Below are 22,482 nucleotides of genomic sequence, written 5' to 3'. Positions count from 1 at the left end.
TGAAACATAGAATCGATGCTTGAATCACAATGGAGACTAGGATAGAACGACCTGGAAAAGTAGGTATGGCCATCAGGTCTAATAGAATCGTTGACCTTGCCATTTCAAGGTCTGAGAGCTACCAAAGTAATGTGAGCTAGAACCGGCAATTACCATTGGCCTGAAATGACTGTCCATACCGGAAGGCGTCGAAAGCTCCTCGAGTGACCAACTGTAATAAGCCCAAGATGTTCACGTTGGACAGGAAGATCATAAGGAGATGAGGAATCAAGGATCCAAAGATAGATGAACAGTCGATAAAGCTGAACCGATGCTGGGCAGACAAGCCTATCGAATTCCACATTCACCAGGCCATCTGGGGAAGCGCTCGCCGCCTTTGTGCGGCTCCAGCTAACACAAAAAAACACAAGTACATATGATGCACATATGGTGCCTTGTTGTGCAAATACACCGGCTCATTAGAAGAAGAAGAAGTGTTAGAAGAAAGGACAGCCCCTAATCGATAGGCTTGGTTACTACGAATGCAGAATGTGAATGATGAAGTTTGATTGGCAAGGTCGTATTTGATAAGCACCGTGCAATTCGACTTTTGCTAGAGTCAGGATACTCCAGAAGGTGTCTAGATCGAACTAATGAATCGAATCTTCTCCTGAAAACTCAATTCCCGATTCCCAAGGCTTACTCGAGCGGATACCTTGCTTACCGTCGGCTCCAAATGCTGCTCAGTTGTCGAGGCCATCAGAATCCTGATGATTTATCGGCTCGCCTGAACATCTGACAAGGATTTCGGGCCTGGCGGGACGCACGTTTTGTCTTGGTAGAGGACTCTCTCGGACAGCTGCAGACCTGTTAGATTTATCAGGGACACGACAAGGGCATTCACTCGGGTAGTCGGGCCCTAAATTGGTCTTTTTTTATTTTATAGAATACGGGCCAATGCCGTGAGGTTGACCTTGCCAAGGCCTCAAATGCCGTCTACCATAGGCGAAGTGAATCGGAATGAGATAAAGGGGCTCGTCTACTGCCGGTACTCCGCAACTATGTACAGCCATAGAGTAGCAACTCGTTGATCAGGAACTGATCATGATATTAAACAACCACCCAGCTTACGGAGTAGTGCCTGAGTTTTATGCACAAAGCAGAGCCCCATCCGATACGAGATGGGGACTTTTTGTTTACCCCTGGATTTGTGGGCTGCAGGCTCCTGGATATTTCAACTTCGAGAGACATAAAATCCTGGAACGCAGGAGCTAAAAGATCACAGAGAGAGTATGCCAAGGTCGGATCGAAATGCTGGAATAGTTATTGGAGGCGCCGTTATTGGATGTTAGATGACTTATTAGTCAAAACTCGATATAAGTACACAAGGTATCATGTGCCATGTGAGCACTATGATGGAGGTGATATAATGTACACGTGCGGAGGTGATCAGCAGCCGGATCGCTGTGGTCTGAAGATCATTGATGTTATGGGCAGTCACTGTTTTGTTCCCATTTCATCGCATATGACGGGAAGCAGTTCTACTAGGTAAACTACCTGTGAAGTGATAGAGTCCAGTGTGTTAAATTGCCGTCGTTGAGATGAAAGTTGCGTCCCCAAAGCTAATGCTCGGTGGTCAGACAGCTGTAGCATTTACCTCTCAATGGTAAGGTAGGTAGGCAACTTCAAGGTATCTTCATGATATTTGTGCTTGTTCTTGCTTCGGATTTGCTGCAAAGCTCGTAGGAAATACCAAGAGGTGGGGAGCACTTCTTTGACTCGAACTTCTCCATATCTACTTGCACCTTATTGTCACAAACCTCTAAAACATTATCCTTAAACCAATCATTTCCTCTTCTTGAGGCCTAGAAGCTGTGTCGCGTGCAGATATGCAGTGCGCCACGGGGTTCCATGGATGTTATTGCCAAGAGACTTCAGGTCCACTCCGCACTTTGGTGCTGCTGGGTTACCTAACAGTGAAGGGCAACTCTGTGACCTGAAAATGCCAAGCGGATGGGAGGGGGACCTTGGGAAAGACGTTGTTATAACCAGAAAACTACAGAGAAACCAGTGTCTGAAGAGGTATGATCATATAGGTACCCAAAGTTAGAGGTACCTAGAATTTGCCGTTTAATGCAATCGACATCAAGGTCTCATTCCAGTAATCACACATAAACCCCCCAAGTGACTTCTGTACTAACTACCTACCTACCTACCTACCTACCTAGGCACCTAGTTACCTCAGACACGGCGCTACGGTCTCCTACCGTGACGGCCCCGACTTTAACCTTTGCCTTATGAGGATTAGCCCCTCCGCCTTTTCTAATGCACTACTGTACGAATGGAGTCCTTGCGACCACCTAAGCCAGCAGACCTGGGCCAACCCAACTCATTACCATTAGCCATCCTGGGTATCCTTTGCCATCACTAACTTATGAAAGCCCCATCGTATCCCCTGCTCTAGTCCTTCTTTTGTCTCCATCATGACCGCTCTTCCTCCTCAACCTGATCTCGTCTCCTCGCCATCTCACTCCTCACACTCACCCCCTTCGTCTTCGAAACACGTAGCAGCTCCAGATCGCCCCGAACCCCCCGAATCTCTTCTCATTGAGGACTCTCTACCAGCCAAGGACTCGAGTCCCCTGAGATCAGTGGCAGGATCGTCATCAGGCACAGCAAGAGTGGCTACATCGCGGAACTCCGGTCTGAGTGGAGGAAATCAAACGATTAGCCCGTCTCGTGAGACCGGCGCGAGGTCTTTCAACGGCGACGAGGAAAGCGAGAGTGACTGGGATATAGAAATGGAACCCATTGCAGGCCACCGTCGACGGCGAAGTAGCCACAACATGGCTGGTCGGCCAGCTGGATCACCTAGCCGAACCCGTGTCACAAGTCGTGGTCCCGCACCCACTGGCTCGGCAGAAGAACCCAAGATATCCGAAGAAAACTTGGATGCGAACGGCTTTGCGATTCAGAAGGATGAATCCGCCGACGACAGCTTGAGCGACGAAGACCTCCAAGACGACGAAGAAACTGGATTAACCCGTAAAGACAAGCAAAGGCGGCAGAAGAAGCGCAGCAGAAATACTCAGCTGGATCAGCGGATCGTCAGGGACAATAAGGCTATATCAAAAGAGGAGCGCAAAGAAGCAGACAAGACTGTTTTCAAGAGTTTGATGGTGAATGTTGTGTTGATTCTTTTGTGGTACCTCTTTTCGTTATCAATATCGATTGTACGAAACGGCTCCTGCGCCCCGTTCCCAGATAACATAATTGCTGACATATTTACAGTACAACAAGTGGATGTTTGATCATGAGCGGCTAAACTTTGCATTTCCTTTGTTTACGACGTCCATGCACATGGTAGTTCAATTTGTCCTCTCAGGTCTAGTTTTGTACTTCGTGCCCTCCTTGAGACCTGGATACGGGGTTCATCTGTCAGATATGGGAAGGTCGAGACATGATGACGAGCCCAAGTCTTACGGTATGACCAAGATGTTTTACCTCACTCGAATTGGACCTTGTGGTGCAGCTACAGGCCTAGATATTGGACTTGGCAATACCTCTCTCAAGTTCATTAGCCTTACATTTTACAGTATGTTGTCTCTGCGTCTGAGCTCTCGAGGTTACTAACCTTTGCGTTAGCCATGTGTAAATCTTCCTCACTAGCTTTTGTTCTCATGTTTGCGTTTGCTTTCCGACTCGAAACCCCAACGTGGCGTCTTGTCGCCATTATTGCTACTATGACGCTCGGTGTTGTGCTCATGGTGTTTGGTGAAGTTGAATTCAAGGTGGGAGGCTTCGCCCTCGTCATCTCAGCTGCTTTCTTCTCTGGCTTTCGCTGGGGATTGACCCAGATCCTGCTCCTCCGCAACCCTGCGACATCAAACCCATTCTCTAGCATCTTCTTCCTTACTCCAGTCATGTTCCTCGTGCTTATCTGCCTTGCAGTGCCCGTGGAAGGAGTCGGAGCTCTCATTGAAGGTTACAAGGTTCTGGGTGATGAATGGGGCTATTTCATGGCGCCCCTTTTCTTGCTTTTCCCTGGTTGCATTGCTTTCTGTATGACGGCCTCCGAGTTCGCTCTGCTGCAGCGCACTTCCGTCGTCACGCTCTCCATTGCTGGCATCTTCAAGGAGGTTGTTACTATTAGTGCGGCTGCTCTTGTCTTTGGTGACCGCCTCACACCAATCAACTTTGTTGGTCTACTCACGACCATGGCCGCTATCGCTGCCTACAACTACATCAAAATCACCAAGATGAGGCAGGAGGCGCAAGAAAGTGTTCATGTTCGCCATGCGCACGACGATGACGCGCCAGATTCCCCTACGAGTCAGAGTAGCGGAATCATAGACCGCGATGGAGATACAGACGCGGAAAACACTGGTCTGCTCCGTGACAGCATCGACGGCTTGGATCTTGATGTACAACCCCATGCGCCAGCTAATGAGCGTCGCTGATGGAACAATCGTTTCAATGCCACAACTTCCTGTTTTATATCTGAGCCCGTATATAACGACTCTATGGGCCACATTTCTTTGTCATACTGAGTGGGAGTCGATACAATGGCTCGCCATCTTTCGTTTATCTGTATCATAACGGCGCCGGGGGTTGCTTTGGGAATAGAATCTAGGCTGGGAATTTCCTCGATACATGGTGATATTAGAAGAGCAAGAATATCAATATACCCAGATACTACACATAATCCACTTGCCCAGTTTTCTGACCAGATAATATGCATAGAGTGTTGCATAGACTGGTACCTTTCTGGGTCAATACCAACATTCAAGCCACAAGTGGAGGGTAAAACTAAGCCTGCGGCTTTTTAAAAGGATTTGATCGACATGATACATGATCAAGTTTATAACATTGCAATGCAAATGAACCTAGACGCCCTGGTGTACCGGATATTCTTCATGGAATTAATACACTTAAACCAGGTCTGTACGATGCCTCTGCAAACACCAAACACCAAAACGCAACCCTTGCTCGGTCGAATAGTTCGCCAAACGCTTAGCCAAGCAAGCGAAGGCCATTCTTGGTCTTTTGTCCAGGCTTGACCACTCCATTACCACCCATGGGCCCTAAGCTGGGTTCATAGCCAGCCCCATGATTTCCACCGCCGTGGCCACCCTTCTTATTTTTATTCTTCTTTCCATGTCTATCCTTCTCCTTGACATTGGCTACCTTGATTTCGGTGTTGGCTTTGCGAACCGTTACAGGGTGACTCTGAATGTATTTGTTGTTCATTTCTTTGGCGGCTTGGAAAAAGTCGTCAGCGTCACTGAAACTGACAAAGCCGTAACCCTTGGACTTGGATGTACGCTTGTCACGAATGACGCGGGCCTTTTGTACAGATGGCCAGCGCGAGAAAGCCTTGAGAAGGGCGTCGTCAGTGGTCTCGCCAGCAAGATTGCCGACAAAGAGTCGTAAATGGGAGGGGTCCCATTCGAGAAGACTGTCATCTGTCCACTTTTTACCACCACCTTCTCGGATGACGGTCTTCTTTCGCTCATGGTTCGCAGTGGTAGCTGCCGCGGCAGCAGAGGTTTGGCCATCTGTTCGAGGCCCGGCAAACCCAGGGGCCTTATCCTTGCTATCTGTCGGGGTGCTCGAATATGCGCTCTGCCATTGCGCTATCTGAGCGGCCATCTCGGGGTTGTAGTCGGTCCCCACAGCGCCCGGCGTAGGGAATGGATTCGCAATCTGTGGTGCTGCGCCATGGCTTTGCGGTTCGTAGCTCTGAGTGCCATAGCTTTGTACGCCGTAGTTCTGGGTGCTGTAACTCTGTGGTTGTTGAGGATACGAATATGCGGGACCCGAGTTCACCGCACCGGGAGCAGTAGTCGGGTACGAAGAGTACGATGGGCCATACTGATTTGCCGCTGGGGCATTGGGAGCAGAGTAACTCGAAGGGCCGGAGTACGTCGGCGGAGCGTTCGAGTACGCTGGCTTCGAAGCAGCCTGGGCCGCTGAGGAAAACGCGGGTTTGAAGCCTGACTTGGAGGCGGGCGGTCTCAGTGGGAGAGAGTTGCTGCTGATGCCTGGAGGAGGAGGGTACGCCATGATGAATACAAGCGGATATACGAGGAAGCGGTGTAGTGTTTGCGAGAAAACGTACCTTGAGCCAAATTCTGCTCAAGTTCCTCTTTCAAGAGATTCCCAGCGTCAACAGCTTTATCGATAGGGCTCAGCGGTACTTTGCGGCGGTGCGACGTGATTGCGACTGCGATTATGATGGTAACTGTTGTATAGAAGAAAATGGATCTTATGATGGTCTTCTTCGATTCGCTCTAGCCTCGTTCTCCAGAAAACGGCCTCAATTAAGTGGGACTTGAACATCACGTGCCCTGCGAGATCTTCCTTCTCATTAGATAAGCTCAGGTGAACATCATCTCAAGCCATATAGGTTCAATTGTAAGGCTTGAAATTCAAATTCCTAGGCCTAGTTTTACTTTCTTGGATCAAGATATCATGAAAACCTCGGATCCTCATTTGCCATGGTCGCGATAGCTGGCACAATGGGCGTTGTCGCTTGTATTAAAAAACATTCACCCCCACGAGCTGGGGTGGGTGATGTGCAGCCTACGTCTTCAGCGTCAGTCGGATAGAGCCTCTTCGGATAATGAAATCCTATGGCATATAGATTCCTCGGCTCGGAAGCTGACGGACTTGACGTTGTCTCAGACCTTTTGTTTGAAGAGAAAGCTACCGGCCAATCCGAAAGATTTCAGGGCAATGACGGGCAAGTTAGAGAAACCTCAATATCATGGTGCATGCATACTTTTCGTGATAACATTGGTTCTTGGGGGTTATTGTGAGTTTTGAACATTCAATGAGCCGGTAGTCACGGTGGCTCTTTTTACCTTGGGGTGGGGGCCAATGTTGTAATATAGCGCATGGCAAGTTCAGGAACTTGATCAAAATGTGTATCCGCACCTATTGTTTGAGAGGCTGGATGAATGCTCGGATAGTTTAATTTCAGGTTCATGCGATGGGTGAAAATGGACGACTTGATCCGTTCTCAAGATAATTTCGGCGGCAGAATTTGGCGGCTAATATGGATCGAAGCAAGCGAAACTTGAATATTGCCTTTTATCCCGATATTAAATGTTGTATCTCCGATGGGGGTTTCATCTTTCAAGCCTCTATGAGCCGAGCGTGGTTCAACGGCATCGTCTTGTTGTCCCTTTAAACTAAGGTAGTTATCCAGCTGCTGGAGCAGGCTGAGGCATCCTGAAGCGGGTATTGCTTGGCCAGTCTGAGGCTTAAATTCTGTCTCATGATCCCCTTGGCTGTTTCGTCATGAGCGACTTCGGACACTGGTGAGGCTATGAGTTGATTCGGCGCTTATACCGCGCTGTGGTACTGTTGCCGGGTTAAATTCCGGTGGAGCATTTCGGTCAGGCTGGACTCATCGGGCTGAGAGTGCACCTCGTTTGGTTGAGAGTGCACCTGGCACCTGGACTGAGCTCAGCGTTTGCGGCCTTTTTCTTTGGGATTCTCTGTATCCGCCGCCTTCGGGGCATTCGGTACGGATTCGCGAAGGCTAAGGCGCGTTGGGGTTCGGGCTACTGTCCGATGAACAAGTCAATTGGCACGGTAGTGATTACACGGGCCCGGAAGACGTGGGTCCCAACACTCGGACAGCATTGCAGGATCGCAGAGAAAGACTGGGCTTGGAGGTTATCCCAACAGGCATAAGCTTGAGGAACAAACTGAGACAAGGAGATGTCGATACCGCGCACGGGACAGGCCTAGGACTAAAGGCCTTGACTATGGATGTTATCATGTTAGTGAGGACTGTTAGGTGAAGCGGATACAACGGAAAGCAATTCATCCAGACTAATATGCGGCGAGCTTTGTACGAGATTTGTGTTGCTTGTGTCACGGTTTCAAAAATCTTGGTAAGCTTTGGGGTTCATCTTGGGGGTAAGACCGCAGCAGCACCGTAGAGTCGTCATAACGTTGGAGCTGAGGGGCGTAGAAGGGGGGACCTGGAGGGGTGAGGCGCTACAGTCCACTAAATAAATGTGAGGGAAAATCCCATCTCTGGAACTCGGTGTCCGTAAACGATGGACCCCTACTGATGGTCATTGGCCAGCCAGCAGGTACAAGTCCATGGTGTTGACCAGGGAGGAGTGGAGGGGCATTACCTCAGTCATGATGATGGTTGCTGAGGAATTGATGCAAAGTTAACTTAGTTTGTACATATTGGTAAGTGTAAGTGTTTGCAAGGCTGACGTAGCGGATGAGTAGATTGCCTTAGTAACGATGATTAAGGCAGCATGAGTGGGAGATTGGCTAGATACAGCAATTACTCATAATCACCGAGCTGTTGTCAAAAAGGTGATGTCAATGGAAGGCAAACACCTACCTACTGGTATGATTTCAGTATCAATCTGGGCCGCACCACAGTGACGATGACGATGAATAGTTGGGAAGAGCCCCGCCAATCAACGCGGAAGCTCCACCATACTTGGCGTTATGCCCGACCAGGTCAATTGTATTGGATTGAGCCTTTTTGAAGCGCATTGCGTCGCGTTTGCTTAGTTGAGCCAAATGCAAAGTGGTAGAAAGAAAAAAAAAGGTGGGCATCCTTACAGCCCAGACAGGAGGTGGACTGGGAGGTGAGTGCGGACAAGGTACCGAGCCGCCCAACTTTGGCACGGGTGTGACAACATTCATCGCCAGGTATAATTCTCTACAACTTTGCATCTCCTCCCACCTTCTCCTCTTCCTCTTCTCTCTCTCCTTCATACATCTTCCAAAACCTCAGTCTATACATACCACTCCCCGATCGCATATCATAGCCCATCATGTCTGGCCCTGTGTAAGTTGAAGCTTTCCTCATACCTCATCTCTTGACATTTTACCCCACCACCCCGCCACGGCCTTATGGTGATGCTCTCATGCTCTCATCCCCGCGCCCTCCGGACGCTGGAGCGAGAAATGAAGGGATCGCCATATTGCTTCCGTGCCTGGACTGTTTAGGGCATTCGCAGCCTCCATCCTCATCGTGATCATGGCTCATGTTCTCGAGGTAGAGCTCGTCTCGCTCACCTCAACCTGGGTGCCCCTCAACAACACAATTCCTTCACCTCACTCTCAAGCTCTGCTACGAAACGAAATGCGTCGAATACTAACATTATGGCAAGTGCGGATCTGGGCCTCATCGGCCTTGCTGTCATGTAAGTTGGACCCAAGAACCATTTACCTGGCAATGCCAGTGGTAGCACATATTCACATGCTTCATAGGGGACAGAACCTTATTCTGAACATGGCTGACAACGGCTTCACCATCTGCGCCTTCAACCGAACCGTCTCCAAGGTCGACCGATTCCTGGAAAACGAGGCTAAGGGCAAGTCCGTTGTCGGCGCCAAGACTGTTGAGGAGTTTGTCAGCAAGCTCAAGTCTCCTCGCCGTGTCATGCTCCTGGTCCAGGCTGGCCAGGCTGTCGACGACTGGATTGAGAAGATCCTACCCCTCCTTGACGCCGGCGATATCATCATCGACGGTGGTAACTCTCACTTCCCCGACTCTAACCGGCGCACCAAGTATCTTGCTGGCAAGAACATCCGCTTCGTCGGCTCTGGTGTCTCTGGTGGTGAGGAGGGTGCCCGATATGGCCCCTCTCTCATGCCCGGTGGCAATGAGGAGGCCTGGCCTCACATCAAGGACATCTTCCAGAGCATTGCCGCCAAGAGCGACGGCGAGGCTTGCTGCGAATGGGTTGGCGACGAGGGTGCTGGCCACTATGTCAAGATGGTTCACAACGGTATTGAGTACGGTGATATGCAACTCATCTGCGAGGTATGAAGAGATAGAGACAAGGGCCGCCTCACACAGAATACTAACCAAGTATTACTAGGCTTACGACATCATGAAGCGCGGTCTCGGTCTCTCCAGCAAGGAGATCGGCGACGTCTTCGCCAAGTGGAACAAGGGTGTTCTGGACTCTTTCCTGATTGAGATCACCCGAGATATCATGTACTTCAACGACGACGATGGCACTGCCCTCGTTGAGAAGATTCTCGACAAGGCCGGCCAGAAGGGTACCGGCAAGTGGACCGCCGTCAACGCTCTTGACCTTGGCCAGCCCGTGACCCTCATCGCCGAGGCTGTCCTTGCCCGATGCCTGTCTGCCATCAAGGACGAGCGCGCCACCGCTTCCACCAAGCTTGAGTTCGTCAGCCGAACAACCAAGTTCGAGGGCGACAAGGAGCAGTTCCTCGAGGATCTCGAGCAGGCCCTGTACGCATCCAAGATTATCTCTTATGCTCAGGGCTTCATGCTCATGCAGGAAGCTGCTCGTGAGTTCAACTGGAAGCTCAACAAGCCTTCCATTGCCCTCATGTGGCGAGGTGGTTGCATTATCCGATCCGTCTTCCTCAAGGATATCACCCACGCCTACCGCTCCCAGCCCGACCTCCAGAACCTTCTGTTTGATGACTTCTTCAACAAGGCCATCCACAAGGCTCAGCCCGGCTGGCGAGACGTTGTTTCCAAGGCTGCCCTCCTTGGTATCCCCACCCCCGCCTTCTCTACCGCTTTGTCCTGGTTTGACGGTTACCGCACCAAGGACCTCCCCGCCAACCTTCTCCAGGCTCAGCGTGACTACTTCGGTGCTCACACCTTCCGCATCAAGCCCGAGAATGCTAGCGACAAGTACCCCAATGGCCAGGACATTCACGTCAACTGGACCGGCCGTGGCGGTAACGTCTCTGCTTCTACTTACCAGGCTTAAGTTGCGTGTCGGGGTAAAGAGATGGGAATTGGATTGGTTTAAGAATGAATACCACTGGGCTGTACGAAGCTCGATCGCTGCGTTTTTATAAAAATCTGTGCTTTGGTACACAGAACATGGTAACGCTGCAAGGATAATGATGAATGGGCTGGCACGGATCTAGAAAGCTTAAGTGATGAAATTCGGGTTTGTGTTTAGAACCTGACGAGAAGCATGAAAATAAAATAAAATAATATTTTCCCAATGAAATACACAAATCGGTGATAAGTGAGTTACTGATCGTGATAACCGTGTTGGACTCAATTTATTGTTCACGCGACAATATGAAGCCAAGTGGCTCCACTTGCGAATGATTTACTTGTATGGGAATCTTCATCTGTACTGCTCAAACTCTTTAAGATCATTCCTCGCTGTCTCTAACACAGTATCACACCATCTACCTATCAAGGATTAAGTTATATATATCGCCAGAACTTGTACTTAACAACCTCGTTCTTTTCCCACCTCATGGAAGACAGGAGCTCGAGACCCGCTTTTACTTACCCAGCTCCATAGCTTTGATTGGTCATCTGCACGGTCGCAGCCTCGTCGCGAGAAGTTTGGAGCCGCGCAAGGGCATTGACTTCTAACAACTCCATCGCAAGTCATATCGTGAATTGCGCCACGCCATCCCTTCACCTTCTCAAAGTCAACCCATCTTGGCTTTTTCAGCACGTTGTATGACTCTCAACGCGCATATCTGGAGATCATCAATCGCGTAATCAGATATACTAACACGCCTGATATCGTCCATCGCGACGCTCGCCCACTATGGCACAACCGGATCCTAGCCAGGGCGTCCCTCAGGACCTTGTATGTAATGCATACGCGCAACGATGCAATGGCATCGCAACATCCTTCTGACAGTCCTTTAGATGCCCCACGTCCATCTGATCTCTTCCTTTCGATACCCTGTGATGCCTCGACTTGACCTAAATGAGGTTGCTAAATGGCTTATGGCTGCACCACAAGTCGCGAGAGACCGGGCGCCCTTTTTCTGGACATATCTCGATAAACCTACAGACGGCACGATACTCTTGACCTGGCAGCCCCTTCAGCGGTTGGGAACGAACTTCGCAACGGATGGTTATGTCTGGGCGCCTCCAGAACAGGTCTACAAGCATGATCTGGGCAATGGACTGGTAAGGACAAGACGAGAATTGCACAAAGGGACGGCTTGCTGAACCTCACTAGATGCTTGAGATTTACTATCAGAAAGCTGGTTACATTCCCGGCGAGCAGTATGCTCTCCACGCCCGTCGACGATGCCGACTAGTCCCTATCCCTGGCCATCCTAATCCTCCTCAACCAGACGTCGGCCTCTTCATTGTGCATTACGGACCTGCCGAGCCGAATGACAGAGTTCCTGTCTCCATGATTCCCTTTGACGAAAGAGTCAACAGCATCATGCAGCAGCGCCACTTTTTGCAGCGCGCTGGCCAGATTCGTCGCAAGGAATTCATGTTATCTGACCGAGTCAACTGGCCCACCCTGCCTGATCTCACCCGTCAGCCAGTGCCTCCCCAGATGGCCCCTCGGGGCGTTCCTCAACAGATGGCATATCCCACACAACCCGCACCGGGTCCTCCTGCTAAACGAGCGAGGCACGCTGCGGGCCAGAGTGGCCAACCCCCCGTACCAGGAATGCCTCAGCTAGACGCTGCCTTCGACGATGAAGAGGATGTTTCGCGGGGAGATATGTTTGACCATCTTACTCCAAGAGAGATTTCTATGAGCCGATACCAGCAGAACCACGAGTGGATGGAAGAGATCCTCTCGTCTCCTTATAGGATAAGCCAGATCACCCCTGCCGATTTAAACCTCGGTTTCAAGGGTGAATTGGCATACTTGACCGAAGGCATTTTTCCCGCGCAAGGAGTTGACGCCTCCAATTCCGTGCCTGAGAAGCCGTATATCGGGCGGCTGGATCCCGAAAAGGCCGATGAATTTCGCAAGCGAGTCCATAATCACATTGAGTCAACCAAGGCCGAGATAGAGAAGATGCAGGCCGACCATGCCGCAGCTCTTGCAAAGTTCAAGGAAACTTCCATTCTCAGCACAAAGGAGAAGGAGCTCCGAAACACTGTCGAGGGTACAGGCACTGAGATTTGGCGAATTGAGGGCAAGGTTAACCCCCACGACGAGGATGCTGTTGCTCGTCCCGTCAGTTCGAAAACCGTCGAACAGATAGTGTCTGAAGTCGAAGCTGCTACGGGTAAAAAGGTTGATACCAAGCCGACGGTATCTCGTGTTCAAGATGGAGGTTATCAGCCACCAGCACCAGAACCCGTTCAGGCTGACGCTTCGCAACTATCTCGTCAGCCTTCGCAATCTGGCTCACAGAACAGCGGCATCATGATTGGCGAATCTGATATCGATATGGGTGGCACTGCTGCTGGATTACTGGATCAGATGCATACTGGCGTTTCCAACACCTCGACACCTCTGAACAACTTTGGAACTCCTCAACCTCCTTTGTCAGCGGCTCAGTCTGGGGCCGGAACACCTTCTAATGCCACCGCAGTTGGTTCGGGCGGTGACGTGACGATGGGCGGAACTCAGGGACCAAAGGATCACACAACAGCGCCTGATCAAGGAACTGGCAGTGGGGATTGGGTTGTTGTGCCCAAAGATGGCACTGTGAACGAAGCGAATCAGGGCACTGGCTCGGATGCCGTTTCGGTCAACGCAAACACACCCACTACTGCAGGAATTGATACTGCCAAGTCAGTGGCTAAAACTGCTTCTGCTGGTGCCACCCCAGCAGCTGGAACACCCGGCGGTTCTGTTTCCTTTGACCAAAACGACTTTAGCTCCCTTGGTGACCTTGACACAGCAGGTGACGCTCTTAACTTTGACGGCCCTACGTTAGACGGTGCAGCAGGCGAGCTGGGTGAGGGTCTAGATCTCAGCATGGACATGGACGATTCAGCATTTGGAGACGCTTTTCATGGCGTCGAAACCTCTGGAACTCCCCAGGGTCAGGATATGTAGAACACACCCCTGCATGGTGAGCCGGAGGAGGATGAATTTTATTGAAAAAGGGGGAAGAATGCTTTTACTGACGACTGGAATTGGTTCTCAAGACGTCGGAGAATGGCGCGCCTTTGTTATCATAGGGAGTTTTCTTTTCCTTTTCTTCGGCAATAGGGGGGCTACAGGACTTGCTTTTTGTTCAGAGTTTTTAGGTACTGACTTGGGTCATCAAGGCCCGATGTAGGACATTGATTATGCCTACGGAATAGGAAAGTAGCTTGTAGACTAGAGGCAAGTAAAATCTACAGTTGAATAATTAATATGGTCTGTCATGTACATATGTACTTGATTTTAACATTATTTGGCCTTGTGCTAGCAGAGACCCTTATTATAGCTGAACTTCGGATAGCAAAACCGAGCTTATTATGATTGAATTATACTACGCAAGCTAACCTTATCTGTGATGTGACTAGACTCACGACAATATTCCAAAGTGACTCAAGTCTGGGTAAGATCTTCAAGACCATGCACTCCAATTGACTCAAACATGGAAGCTCATCGCTGTTCACAACTTGTTGACCCTCTGCTCTGCCATCTTAATTGCCTCGTTATTACTTGAGCTGTAGGCTACGGTATAATGTCTATAATATGGAAATATAGATGAATGATAATCATGGGGTTAAAGGAAATTGCTCTCGGCTTTTATGAGAAGAGCAGTTCAAGTGAACAAACGAATGTAGTATCTATCATGTAAGGTAACGAGGGCTTTTCTATATTCTATACAGTGACAAGTTCCCAGTCACATCATCTCAAAAACGCAGACAACAAATGTAATATTGCCAAGACTCCAAACACATCCAACACATATCCGTATGCAGTCCAGCACAAAGGAAAAGTAGCCAGCGCTGTTCGCCAAATCAAGACGGCATTCCAGCTCGTATATTGGCGTATGCACTCGTGGGGTATTTCAAAAGATTGTTGACCGTCTCAAGAGTGCCCAAAGTGCGCTTTACACCAGAAACGATGCTCTGGGATCCAACCTTATCTCCACTGGCCTCCCAAAAGAAGGCACCACCAAGGTTTCGCTGGTTGATATAAGCGGCTTTGGCTTGACCAGATTTGAGATCATCGTAAGTAATAAGTTCCCGCGTCTTGCTATCATATGAATAGCTAGCAATGAGGTCTGCATTGTAGGTAGCTTTGGCACCAGAACGTGGCAAATCCCTGTATAGGTAAGTTCCCTCAGAGTTGCCGCCAACGCCCGAGTAGGATTTGCCAAGTCCAGATGTCTTGAGAAAGGATCTCCCGTAAAGAGGCATACCCATGAGAATCTTGTTTGGGGGAACTCCCGCCGCGAGGTAATCGTTAATTGTCTTGTCAGTGCCAAGTTTTGTTGAAAGAGGGTTCTTCTTGGAAACGAAAACGTTGGCCTGATGACCAGTAGTAGTGTCCCAGGAGCCAGCATAGTCGTAGGCCATGAGGTGCCAAGCGTCAATCCATGGATTCATTCCTTTCAAATCCATGACTTTATAGTTTGCTGGACCGGCTGATGTAGCAACAGTAAGCATAAAATGATAGTTCAGTTTGTTGTTCTTTGAGTACTGGTCGAGGGCTTTTCTGAGACCCGAGAGTATCAAGACATAGTTGCGAGCTTCTTGGGCATTTGCAGGGTATTCCCAATCAACATCGATTCCGTCGAAGCCCCAGTCAGTGATTAGCTTTATGGCGGAAGAGATGAACTTCTTGCGACGGTCCTGTGTGCTTACACCAGTAGCGAGATCTGGACTGTCATTCCAGCCGCCGATAGAAAGTAGCACCTGTTCGTACGTCTTAGTAATTTCACATTAGGCTGCCTGATCGTGGTAACAAAATCACCTTTAAATTGCGGTTCTTTTTCTTAAGAATGTAAAGCTGTTTAACACATCCGAAAACGTTCTTTCCACCATTATCAGAGTCACCAGGATAGAGTCTTTCGGTGTCGGCGTAAGAGTCTGATGAAAACCTGACGCTTTGTTAACAAGTACGATATATTTGATGGGGTTGATATGCTTACACATTTCCGTCTTTAGGGTTCACCTTAGCAAAGGAGTATAGAACATGTGTGATCTCCTTCACCGGCAGATTTTGGGGCTGGAAGTTCGCCCCATAGGTACCCCTGGTTCTTCATTATTAACACCCATTAATTGCACAGAAATATGCCACAACTCACCAGTTTGTGAAGTAGAGAATGTTCCGCTTTTCAACGCCCCGAGCCTCTAAGCGAGTGGGTGCGTTGTTGGCGTCATCCTCATCATCAAAGTCACCACCAAAGTAGTTCTTTGCGCTGCTATCATCCTGTGCATTGGTGGACTCGGGGTTTTGAGTTGCCTGGTCAGATGTGTTTCCGGCAGGAGTATTCTCAGAATCATCAGCAGAATCGTCCTCGTCTTCCTCGGGGCCGCCAAGGTTGGGGAAATCCCCAGGGTTGTAGTCATCCTCATCCTCCTCAGCGAAGAATTCGTTATCTGCACCTTCCTCGTCACGCTTGAGGAGCTCGGGTGCCGGGATGACTTCATCATCGTCACTGGCAGCTCGCTGGTCTACATCAGGAACAGCAGTTTCTTGCGAAACGTCCTGGTCGTCACTCTCCGTTGACCGAGTGTTGTGCTTAGACTGTGCCCAGGGGTTTCGCGGAGGAATAAACTGGAGAACTGTATCTCGAGGAGTGGCAGCTTGGCTCTGTTGAGGCTTACGAGATCCTCGGAAAGGCGCCCTAGGCGGGATGAAAGTTGGCTGTTTGTCATTGTTGTCATCTTCTTCATCCTGAACCTTGACAATAGTCTTCTTCTTCACTGATGCAAGCGAGGCGGACTTGTCGGAGCTGTCCTGGTTCTTGGTCGACTTTTGCCAAGATGCTTTTGCTACGAAAGGCATCTTAGGTGGGATGAACTCGGGGACGATAGTCTCTTTAGGATTGTTCAAATCACCGGCAGTAGTGGTGGTCTTGCGGATTTTGGTGTTAGGGTCAAGTGCGTAAGGCATCTTAGGAGGAATGAACTGTGGTTCGGCGGTCTGTTCTGTTTCACGACGGACGGACGTGGTCATTTTGGTCTTGGTTCCATGTGTATGTTCGATGTGTCCATGAAGATGTTGGTGTCTGGGCTCCACTGCGGGCACAGCAAGTGCTTGCACCAGAAATGGCGCTATGAGGATGAGTTGCTTGAGCATGTCTGATACACAGCAGCGAATCTCGAGATGAGAGAGAGCCTGCAAAATAAATGTCCCCGGATTTGAAGAAGCCTAGACAATGTTGATATGGGCTAGTTAAGTTTGAGTTGGCGAGTATAAGTGCTTTCTTATAACAACAAGTTGTTTGTAAAGGAGTGAAACCTCGTGATGTGTGAGGTAGTACTCAGATAGTCCAACTGTCTTGTGAGGGAGTTGAAGCTGAGACAAGATGCTAAAGCCGGGCTGGTTATGAGACAAGGACTAGGGCGATGGAACCGAAGAGTAGTCTATGAAGCACTATACTTTAAAGAATGAGATGAAGTCAAGGAACGAATGACGTGGGTTGAGTAGCGATGAAAAAGGAATGGCTTAACGGTGAGATCAACTGGGAGAGAAAGGGGGATCAAGGACTTGAGGCAAGGGAATCGGGGCAAATTTATCACATTGGACATGATGAAAAGACGCCACTTGATCAATGGATGCATGAGGGAGGTAGTCGAACTTGAAAGAGTATAGTATCACGACGAAAGCGTAGCTTGGCCGCGTGTTGGTCTAAAGAAGCCTCCAAGTATGCTACGGAAAGCAACGCTGGGCTCCAGTCGAGACGATGCCGTTCTCGACTGGGAATGCCCTGACGCCGGATGAGACATGACAAGCAGATCATTCGAGCTTATCGAGCGCCGCAAACCCCTAAAACGTGGACTTGGTATGTCTTGGGACCTTGATAAGGAATGAGTTTAGTGTCTGGAACCAGTGGTTCATGGCGCTAGGGGAAATGGTCGGAGTTTAAGACATGGTGGTGGCTGTCAATCTTTGTCTTTTGTAGGTCTTGTTATTGAAAGGGCGGCACAATGAAGCCAGGTAGAGTTTGGGAGGCTTGACAAAGAGGCTGTGGGCGTGAAGCTCACGATGTGGTTGTGGGTGGGTCATGATGATGAAGGGTCAAGGTAGAGTTTCCCTAGGAACCGAATGGCGTCGGGATCTGATAGTTGTTCCTGGGTAAACCTCCTTCCGTTTGATCGATCTTTGTGCCTTCCTTTCTGTTCCTGGCGCGGTTTTGGTCCCTCCTTTACTAATTAAGCACAAGTGATTGTTTGAAAGTGGATGTATCTGGAAATCCTGTAATTGCCTTACAAGATTTGAATATTGTCTATATATCCAATCAACTGAGGGAGAAGCATTAACCAAGAACTCCCTGAATCATACCAAAAAAACCCTTTATTGTACATATCGTATGGACGTGCAAAGACAAGACGCCGCTCCCGGCAATGTCTCGTCTCACCCTTGCGCTCCCTCCAATAATCTCACAACTGCAACTCCTCAACATTGTCTTCGCTCCAAAACAAAAAAGAAATCAATTCAAAATAAACTACCCTAGCATCAAGGGTCTAGATCATGATCCAGAAGTTGAACGTTAGCAAAGGCGTCGCCGATATACATTCTGGACTCATGAATAACGGATAATTCGGTTCAACGTGTGCTCTCTAGATCAGCCTGCACAACGTCCAAGCTTTGGTGATTTGAAATAAACAGTTTTTTCTCTTCTCGTTGTTCCTGATTCATACTCTTTACGGTAGAGAGCTCGTGACTAAATTTCGTGATTGTAGATGGCTGACCCTAAGACTAATCTAGTGAAGCCATCGCCATACCCTCTCATGGCGTTCCAATTTACGGCTTGCATTCCAGTCATTGACAAACTTGATTCGTAAGCTCTCGGTGGCCCCGTTTGCATCGAAAATTCTGCAGTTTATCTGTAATCTGAGACATTGTTATATTCCCTGGATCCCCGACATCTCTTTAGGACATTGCTTTGACCAACCCCTTGTCAATTAGTCATCAAACGCAACTCGTTCACTAGCATGAGCCTATAATCCATAAACCTGGCATGGTGCGGCACTATATAACCTGAATTGACGTCTTGTAGCCTAGCTTAGTTATGGATCGCCACATAGACGAATGTATTGGCACAAGATGACGACCTACTAGATCTGCGACCTCTAGTATGTAGAGCCGGGATGTGGCCAACTATCACTATCATTGAATCATATACTTTTCTATGAATGGGCCCTTCATCATGGCTTACTTGATATCTGAAACTTTACACCAGTGGTTAGACTTGTAAGATTATGGTTAAACAGCATCATGTTCTCGGATATATAAGCTAACATATACTGTAAGTTGTCTTTCGAAAACAATAATTGTGATATTCTTTGCCTAATTATCAAATACTATATAAAAAATACCTAAAACATATACAACATCTCTTGAGATTAAACATACTCAACAGTAACAACCGCAATCATAGAGGGCTTGAAAGTGATTCCCTCTATATCTGTATCTAAACTGTGACATTCGTCCCTCCCTGATGAAGACTCCATTTCCTCGTTTCCAAAACCTGTCTCTGCCTCATATTAGTAGCCCCAGTCAAACCCCCATCATTCCATTCCTTCCCCCCAGAATGGATGGTCTCCAGTTCAGCCAAGTCATCTGCTGGCCGTGGTTTCTCATCACGCCTCGCTGAAAGGTAGAAGAAATCCCAAATGAAACTTCGTTCTAGCTTGCGCGGCTTTCCATCAGCGGTCCAGAAACGCTCCTCGCTAAGTTCTTGCGAAAGATGACGTCTGAAATATCGATCTTGGGTAACCCACCAAGCTCGCCAGACGAACAAAATCAGAAGAGTGAGTGGGATCGCGGCCGCCCAATAGTTCCAAAAGTGTTTTCCGAAGCGGTTCACCTTGACTTGATCTGTCATAGGTCTCGAGGAATCGTCGTCTTCTTCATCTGGGCCAAGCCAGTCAAACATGGACATGCCGAACAGAGTTCCAAGAAATTCGCCGGGTAGAAAGATGGCGGTTATCACGGCGAGAGCTTTCATCGAGGAACTGTCACGTGATGATGCTACAGCCATTCGGGCGTTCAGGATATTGTCTTCTTGGGCCATCTTACTGTAAATCTACTGCTTTTAGTTGGTGTTCACTCTTTCGACTTGTACCACTTACCATATCGATCTGAGCACGGCATCTGGCCTCCGACATGCGCCTATCCGTCTCAAGACCCATGCAAAGACGCAGTAAACCGTCGAGATACTGTCTGATCTCATGCCAATGGGGTCCCAATGAATCTCCATCCGTCACTCCATCGGGAAATCGAAGCCTAGGGAGATCTCTGGGAGGCAGAACTGGACTCACTGCGGGAGGTCCACCCAGAGGGTCGATTACCGTGGGACTCAACATACTGAGATCGTTGCCGAAGTTAGAGTAGTTTCCCATTCGTTCATTCAACTCGTCTCCTGCCAAGATCAACACTTTTATAGCTCTCTCCATCCAACGAATAGTATCCAGAAGTTTGATGGTGTCCTTGAGAACTTCGTGTGCCCTTTTCATGAGTTTGGTCATGGTGCTTGGGCCCCACGCAATTCTCTCGCCATCCTTGCCATTGCTGAATGTGCGACTGAGACGCCTCCCAGTTTCTGTAGCATCAAAGCCGGCAATGTTGCTGACATCGTATTCCAAATGAGCCACGTTGGAGTTGTTCTCGATAACAGCCTCTTCACATCGCATAAATTGCACTTGGAGAAGCACGACAGGCATGATGAGAGGGTGCGCCCAATGATTTCTGCATGACTCCAGACGATGATCGTATTCGTCGAGGTCATCGAGGTTGTGTCGTCTTGGCTCCCATGACTGTCGGACAAGGATGGTCGCGGAGCGTTCGTGGACATCGTATGTCATGGACAGAAAGTCACAAGGCGTCTTTGGCATCTCTGAGAATGCGAGAATAATACCTACATTGTTAGATAGACCTATATATGGCATTGAAAAAAGCCTTACTAAGCTGGGATTTGTCCTTTGACCAAAATCTAGATTCTGTGGTAGTTCGAGTTGAGTACTGCAGCGTGGCAGGGTGAAGGTTCATGGCAGCCAGGTCATCAACCGTCATGCTAAGAATGTCTCGACCACCGTCGTAAATAGTTTTGCGCTTAAAACAGATTCTGTATTCAGTTAACCAAGAGATCTTGTGTATCAATTGTCTAGACTTACACCCGGCGTATTCGGCCTTCCATTCCGGCTGATGGTGCTTCATCATCGTTTGGTTTTCGAAAACTACCCTTCAAACTATTAGTTCACTGCTCTCTGTTCAACGGAATGTACCGACTTCACGATCAAGCATATGGCCACGCCGAAAGGCTAGGTCAAAAAGAGCCGTTCCCGAAGCATCGTCGCGAGTAAAGTGGTGGGTGATGTGGTCCTCATCGTCCACCCAGGGATCCCGCTTGGTGGATGGTGCTCCAGGTTGCTCCGACCGCTTGTATACAACATACTCGTCATATTCAATGTTAGACGGAGTATCTTTTGCAGTGATTAAAACTTGGTTAGAGCAGGTTTCCTGATCGTAGTTGAACAGGTCTAGGCCGTGGTGTACCAACCCCATTAAGGCGGTTTTGCGCCCCCTCCGGAGACCGACAGCGTGATCTTGCGGAACTTGAGAAGAACAGCCACCCTAACGAATGGGGTGGAGAACTCTGGATTCATGAGAATCTGAAGTTGTTGAGATTGAGTCGATAGTGTTGGAGGGGAGGTACTGAATGCACTCCTTAAGCGAGAAGAATATTGCCAGTCTTTGACCCCTAACTACCTATGCAATGCACGCAATGTTACTGAACGTTCAGCGGCGGGTCAAGCTTGTTTATGAATTGTCGAATCGTCCTGAATGCTGACTGCCAAGACATCGCTCTTCAGCCCCCAAACAAGGGTACCTTGTTCGTGAGAGCCCAACTCTCCATGGCGGGTTTCGGGCAACGCATAACGCCGTCATGGGACCACTTTGAGCACTGAGATAGATCCCACAGCCTCGCTACGTACTTCAGTTTGAGTAGGAAACGGTTGACAGGCCCGCTAACCGGCTTCGGATCGGCGAATGACGGCGGTTGAATCTCCCCGGGGGACCCGCACGGAGCGGATCGGTGGTGGCTTAGCTCCGGGGACAAGTGATAAAGCCGGATTGGCTCTTATTTTGACGGCCGATACTAGCGAGCTGCCATTCTGGGTTTATCTCGGGCGTAAAGATTGAGGCGCAGGTTCGAATAGAGTGACATGCATCCAACATCACGGGACTCGTTCTTCGCACTCATAACCATTTACGGTAAGAAATCTCTCAGTCTTGCTGCCCAACATATCAGATGTTCTTTTGTACGAACGCTGACTATGGGCGATTTTAACAATGACAGCGTATAGAGCAAATATTGAATAGGTTGATCGACATACAACATGTCATCACTTCGACTAGATGGTGAGAGGTAGAGTTACAAGGATATAGACCATGAGAACGCTCGCAATCATAGTCTATTCGGTTGGCACATTTTGAATTTTACGTACCTATAGAAAGTTCATAAGTGAATGGGTGCATAATCGGAGTTTTATTATCGTCGTATACCTGAATAGTTGAGGGGAGCCAGACAAGTTGCAGGCTTCCAATTAAGATATTACTGGGCTTCTCCATGTATTCTGACAGTTGGTCATCCGGGTTTACTGCT

The 22,482-nt window shown here is 49.0% G+C and overlaps 6 protein-coding genes across 14 annotated transcripts; 3 read left to right on the top strand and 3 right to left on the bottom strand.

The window, feature by feature from the left end:
* The first annotated feature begins 2,294 nt into the window (after positions 1–2,294).
* Positions 2,295–4,825, top strand: FVEG_01236 (hypothetical protein). Its single transcript, XM_018888083.1, has 3 exons — positions 2,295–3,212; positions 3,271–3,574; positions 3,625–4,825. The coding sequence occupies exons 1-3, from the start codon at positions 2,463–2,465 to the stop codon at positions 4,437–4,439; spliced, it is 1,869 nt and encodes a 622-aa protein (XP_018743923.1). The 5' UTR covers positions 2,295–2,462; the 3' UTR covers positions 4,440–4,825.
* On the bottom strand, positions 4,597–7,934 carry FVEG_01237 (hypothetical protein). Of its 5 annotated transcripts, XM_018888086.1 has the most exons (3): positions 7,414–7,840; positions 6,669–7,347; positions 4,747–6,564 (listed from the first exon to the last, which is right to left on the bottom strand). In XM_018888086.1, exon 3 carries the CDS (start codon positions 6,043–6,045, stop codon positions 4,993–4,995), a length of 1,053 nt encoding a protein of 350 aa, XP_018743926.1. In that variant the 5' UTR covers positions 6,046–6,564; positions 6,669–7,347; positions 7,414–7,840; the 3' UTR covers positions 4,747–4,992. The 5 variants fall into 5 exon arrangements, with proteins under 5 accessions (XP_018743924.1, XP_018743926.1, XP_018743925.1 ...); XM_018888084.1 differs by having other exon boundaries at positions 4,597–7,347; positions 7,414–7,934; XM_018888085.1 differs by having other exon boundaries at positions 6,669–7,859.
* A 90-nt stretch (positions 7,935–8,024) lies between these two features.
* FVEG_01238 (6-phosphogluconate dehydrogenase, decarboxylating 1) lies at positions 8,025–11,044 on the top strand. Of its 2 annotated transcripts, XM_018888089.1 has the most exons (4): positions 8,025–8,812; positions 9,138–9,170; positions 9,238–9,793; positions 9,852–11,044. In XM_018888089.1, the coding sequence occupies exons 1-4, from the start codon at positions 8,799–8,801 to the stop codon at positions 10,725–10,727; spliced, it is 1,479 nt and encodes a 492-aa protein (XP_018743929.1). In that variant the 5' UTR covers positions 8,025–8,798; the 3' UTR covers positions 10,728–11,044. The 2 variants fall into 2 exon arrangements, with proteins under 2 accessions (XP_018743929.1, XP_018743930.1); XM_018888090.1 differs by having other exon boundaries at positions 8,025–9,170.
* An 88-nt stretch (positions 11,045–11,132) lies between these two features.
* On the top strand, positions 11,133–14,187 carry FVEG_01239 (hypothetical protein). 2 transcript variants are annotated; one of them, XM_018888091.1, is made up of 3 exons: positions 11,133–11,579; positions 11,642–11,908; positions 11,961–14,187. In XM_018888091.1, exons 1-3 carry the CDS (start codon positions 11,538–11,540, stop codon positions 13,758–13,760), a joined length of 2,109 nt encoding a protein of 702 aa, XP_018743931.1. In that variant the 5' UTR covers positions 11,133–11,537; the 3' UTR covers positions 13,761–14,187. The 2 variants fall into 2 exon arrangements, with proteins under 2 accessions (XP_018743931.1, XP_018743932.1); XM_018888092.1 differs by having other exon boundaries at positions 11,642–14,187.
* A 158-nt stretch (positions 14,188–14,345) lies between these two features.
* Positions 14,346–17,347, bottom strand: FVEG_01240 (hypothetical protein). Its single transcript, XM_018888093.1, has 4 exons — positions 15,952–17,347; positions 15,796–15,897; positions 15,618–15,744; positions 14,346–15,559 (listed from the first exon to the last, which is right to left on the bottom strand). The coding sequence occupies exons 1-4, from the start codon at positions 16,947–16,949 to the stop codon at positions 14,660–14,662; spliced, it is 2,127 nt and encodes a 708-aa protein (XP_018743933.1). The 5' UTR covers positions 16,950–17,347; the 3' UTR covers positions 14,346–14,659.
* Positions 17,348–19,118: 1,771 nt separating this feature from the next.
* FVEG_01241 (hypothetical protein) lies at positions 19,119–21,677 on the bottom strand. Of its 3 annotated transcripts, XM_018888095.1 has the most exons (6): positions 21,376–21,677; positions 21,105–21,298; positions 20,990–21,057; positions 20,780–20,940; positions 19,949–20,733; positions 19,119–19,902 (listed from the first exon to the last, which is right to left on the bottom strand). In XM_018888095.1, the coding sequence occupies exons 2-6, from the start codon at positions 21,117–21,119 to the stop codon at positions 19,288–19,290; spliced, it is 1,644 nt and encodes a 547-aa protein (XP_018743935.1). In that variant the 5' UTR covers positions 21,120–21,298; positions 21,376–21,677; the 3' UTR covers positions 19,119–19,287. The 3 variants fall into 3 exon arrangements, with proteins under 3 accessions (XP_018743935.1, XP_018743934.1, XP_018743936.1); XM_018888094.1 differs by having other exon boundaries at positions 21,105–21,677; XM_018888096.1 differs by having other exon boundaries at positions 20,990–21,677.
* Between the last annotated feature and the right edge of the window lie 805 nt (positions 21,678–22,482).

The sequence above is a fragment of the Fusarium verticillioides genome, chromosome 1 (genome assembly GCF_000149555.1).
Source record: "Fusarium verticillioides 7600 chromosome 1, whole genome shotgun sequence".
NCBI lineage: Eukaryota > Fungi > Ascomycota > Sordariomycetes > Hypocreales > Nectriaceae > Fusarium > Fusarium verticillioides.
The sequence above is the reverse complement of the archived record's forward strand: the minus strand, read 5'-3'. Positions and strand labels throughout refer to the sequence as shown.

Bases quoted from the DNA above. Each gene is read 5' to 3' on its own strand.
- FVEG_01241 (XM_018888094.1), bottom strand. From the start codon at position 21,380: ATGGGGTTGGTACACCACGGCCTAGACCTGTTCAACTACGATCAGGAA. The intron at 20,941-20,989 runs GTAAGTCTAGAC...AACTGAATACAG, and splicing joins GAAGGCCGAATACGCCGGGT to AATCTGTTTTAAGCGCAAAA. The intron at 19,903-19,948 runs GTAAGTGGTACA...TAAAAGCAGTAG, and splicing joins GCCGTGCTCAGATCGATATG to ATTTACAGTAAGATGGCCCA.
- FVEG_01238 (XM_018888089.1), top strand. The intron at 9,171-9,237 runs GTAAGTTGGACC...CATGCTTCATAG, and splicing joins CTCATCGGCCTTGCTGTCAT to GGGACAGAACCTTATTCTGA. The intron at 9,794-9,851 runs GTATGAAGAGAT...AAGTATTACTAG, and splicing joins ATATGCAACTCATCTGCGAG to GCTTACGACATCATGAAGCG.
- FVEG_01236 (XM_018888083.1), top strand. From the start codon at position 2,463: ATGACCGCTCTTCCTCCTCAACCTGATCTCGTCTCCTCGCCATCTCAC. The intron at 3,213-3,270 runs GTACGAAACGGC...ACATATTTACAG, and splicing joins TTTCGTTATCAATATCGATT to TACAACAAGTGGATGTTTGA. The intron at 3,575-3,624 runs GTATGTTGTCTC...CCTTTGCGTTAG, and splicing joins CATTAGCCTTACATTTTACA to CCATGTGTAAATCTTCCTCA.
- FVEG_01237 (XM_018888084.1), bottom strand. From the start codon at position 6,045: ATGGCGTACCCTCCTCCTCCAGGCATCAGCAGCAACTCTCTCCCACTG.
- FVEG_01239 (XM_018888091.1), top strand. From the start codon at position 11,538: ATGGCACAACCGGATCCTAGCCAGGGCGTCCCTCAGGACCTT. The intron at 11,580-11,641 runs GTATGTAATGCA...ACAGTCCTTTAG, and splicing joins AGGGCGTCCCTCAGGACCTT to ATGCCCCACGTCCATCTGAT. The intron at 11,909-11,960 runs GTAAGGACAAGA...GAACCTCACTAG, and splicing joins ATGATCTGGGCAATGGACTG to ATGCTTGAGATTTACTATCA.
- FVEG_01240 (XM_018888093.1), bottom strand. From the start codon at position 16,949: ATGCTCAAGCAACTCATCCTCATAGCGCCATTTCTGGTGCAAGCACTT. The intron at 15,745-15,795 runs GTAAGCATATCA...ACAAAGCGTCAG, and splicing joins AACCCTAAAGACGGAAATGT to GTTTTCATCAGACTCTTACG. The intron at 15,560-15,617 runs GTGATTTTGTTA...ACGTACGAACAG, and splicing joins AAAAGAACCGCAATTTAAAG to GTGCTACTTTCTATCGGCGG.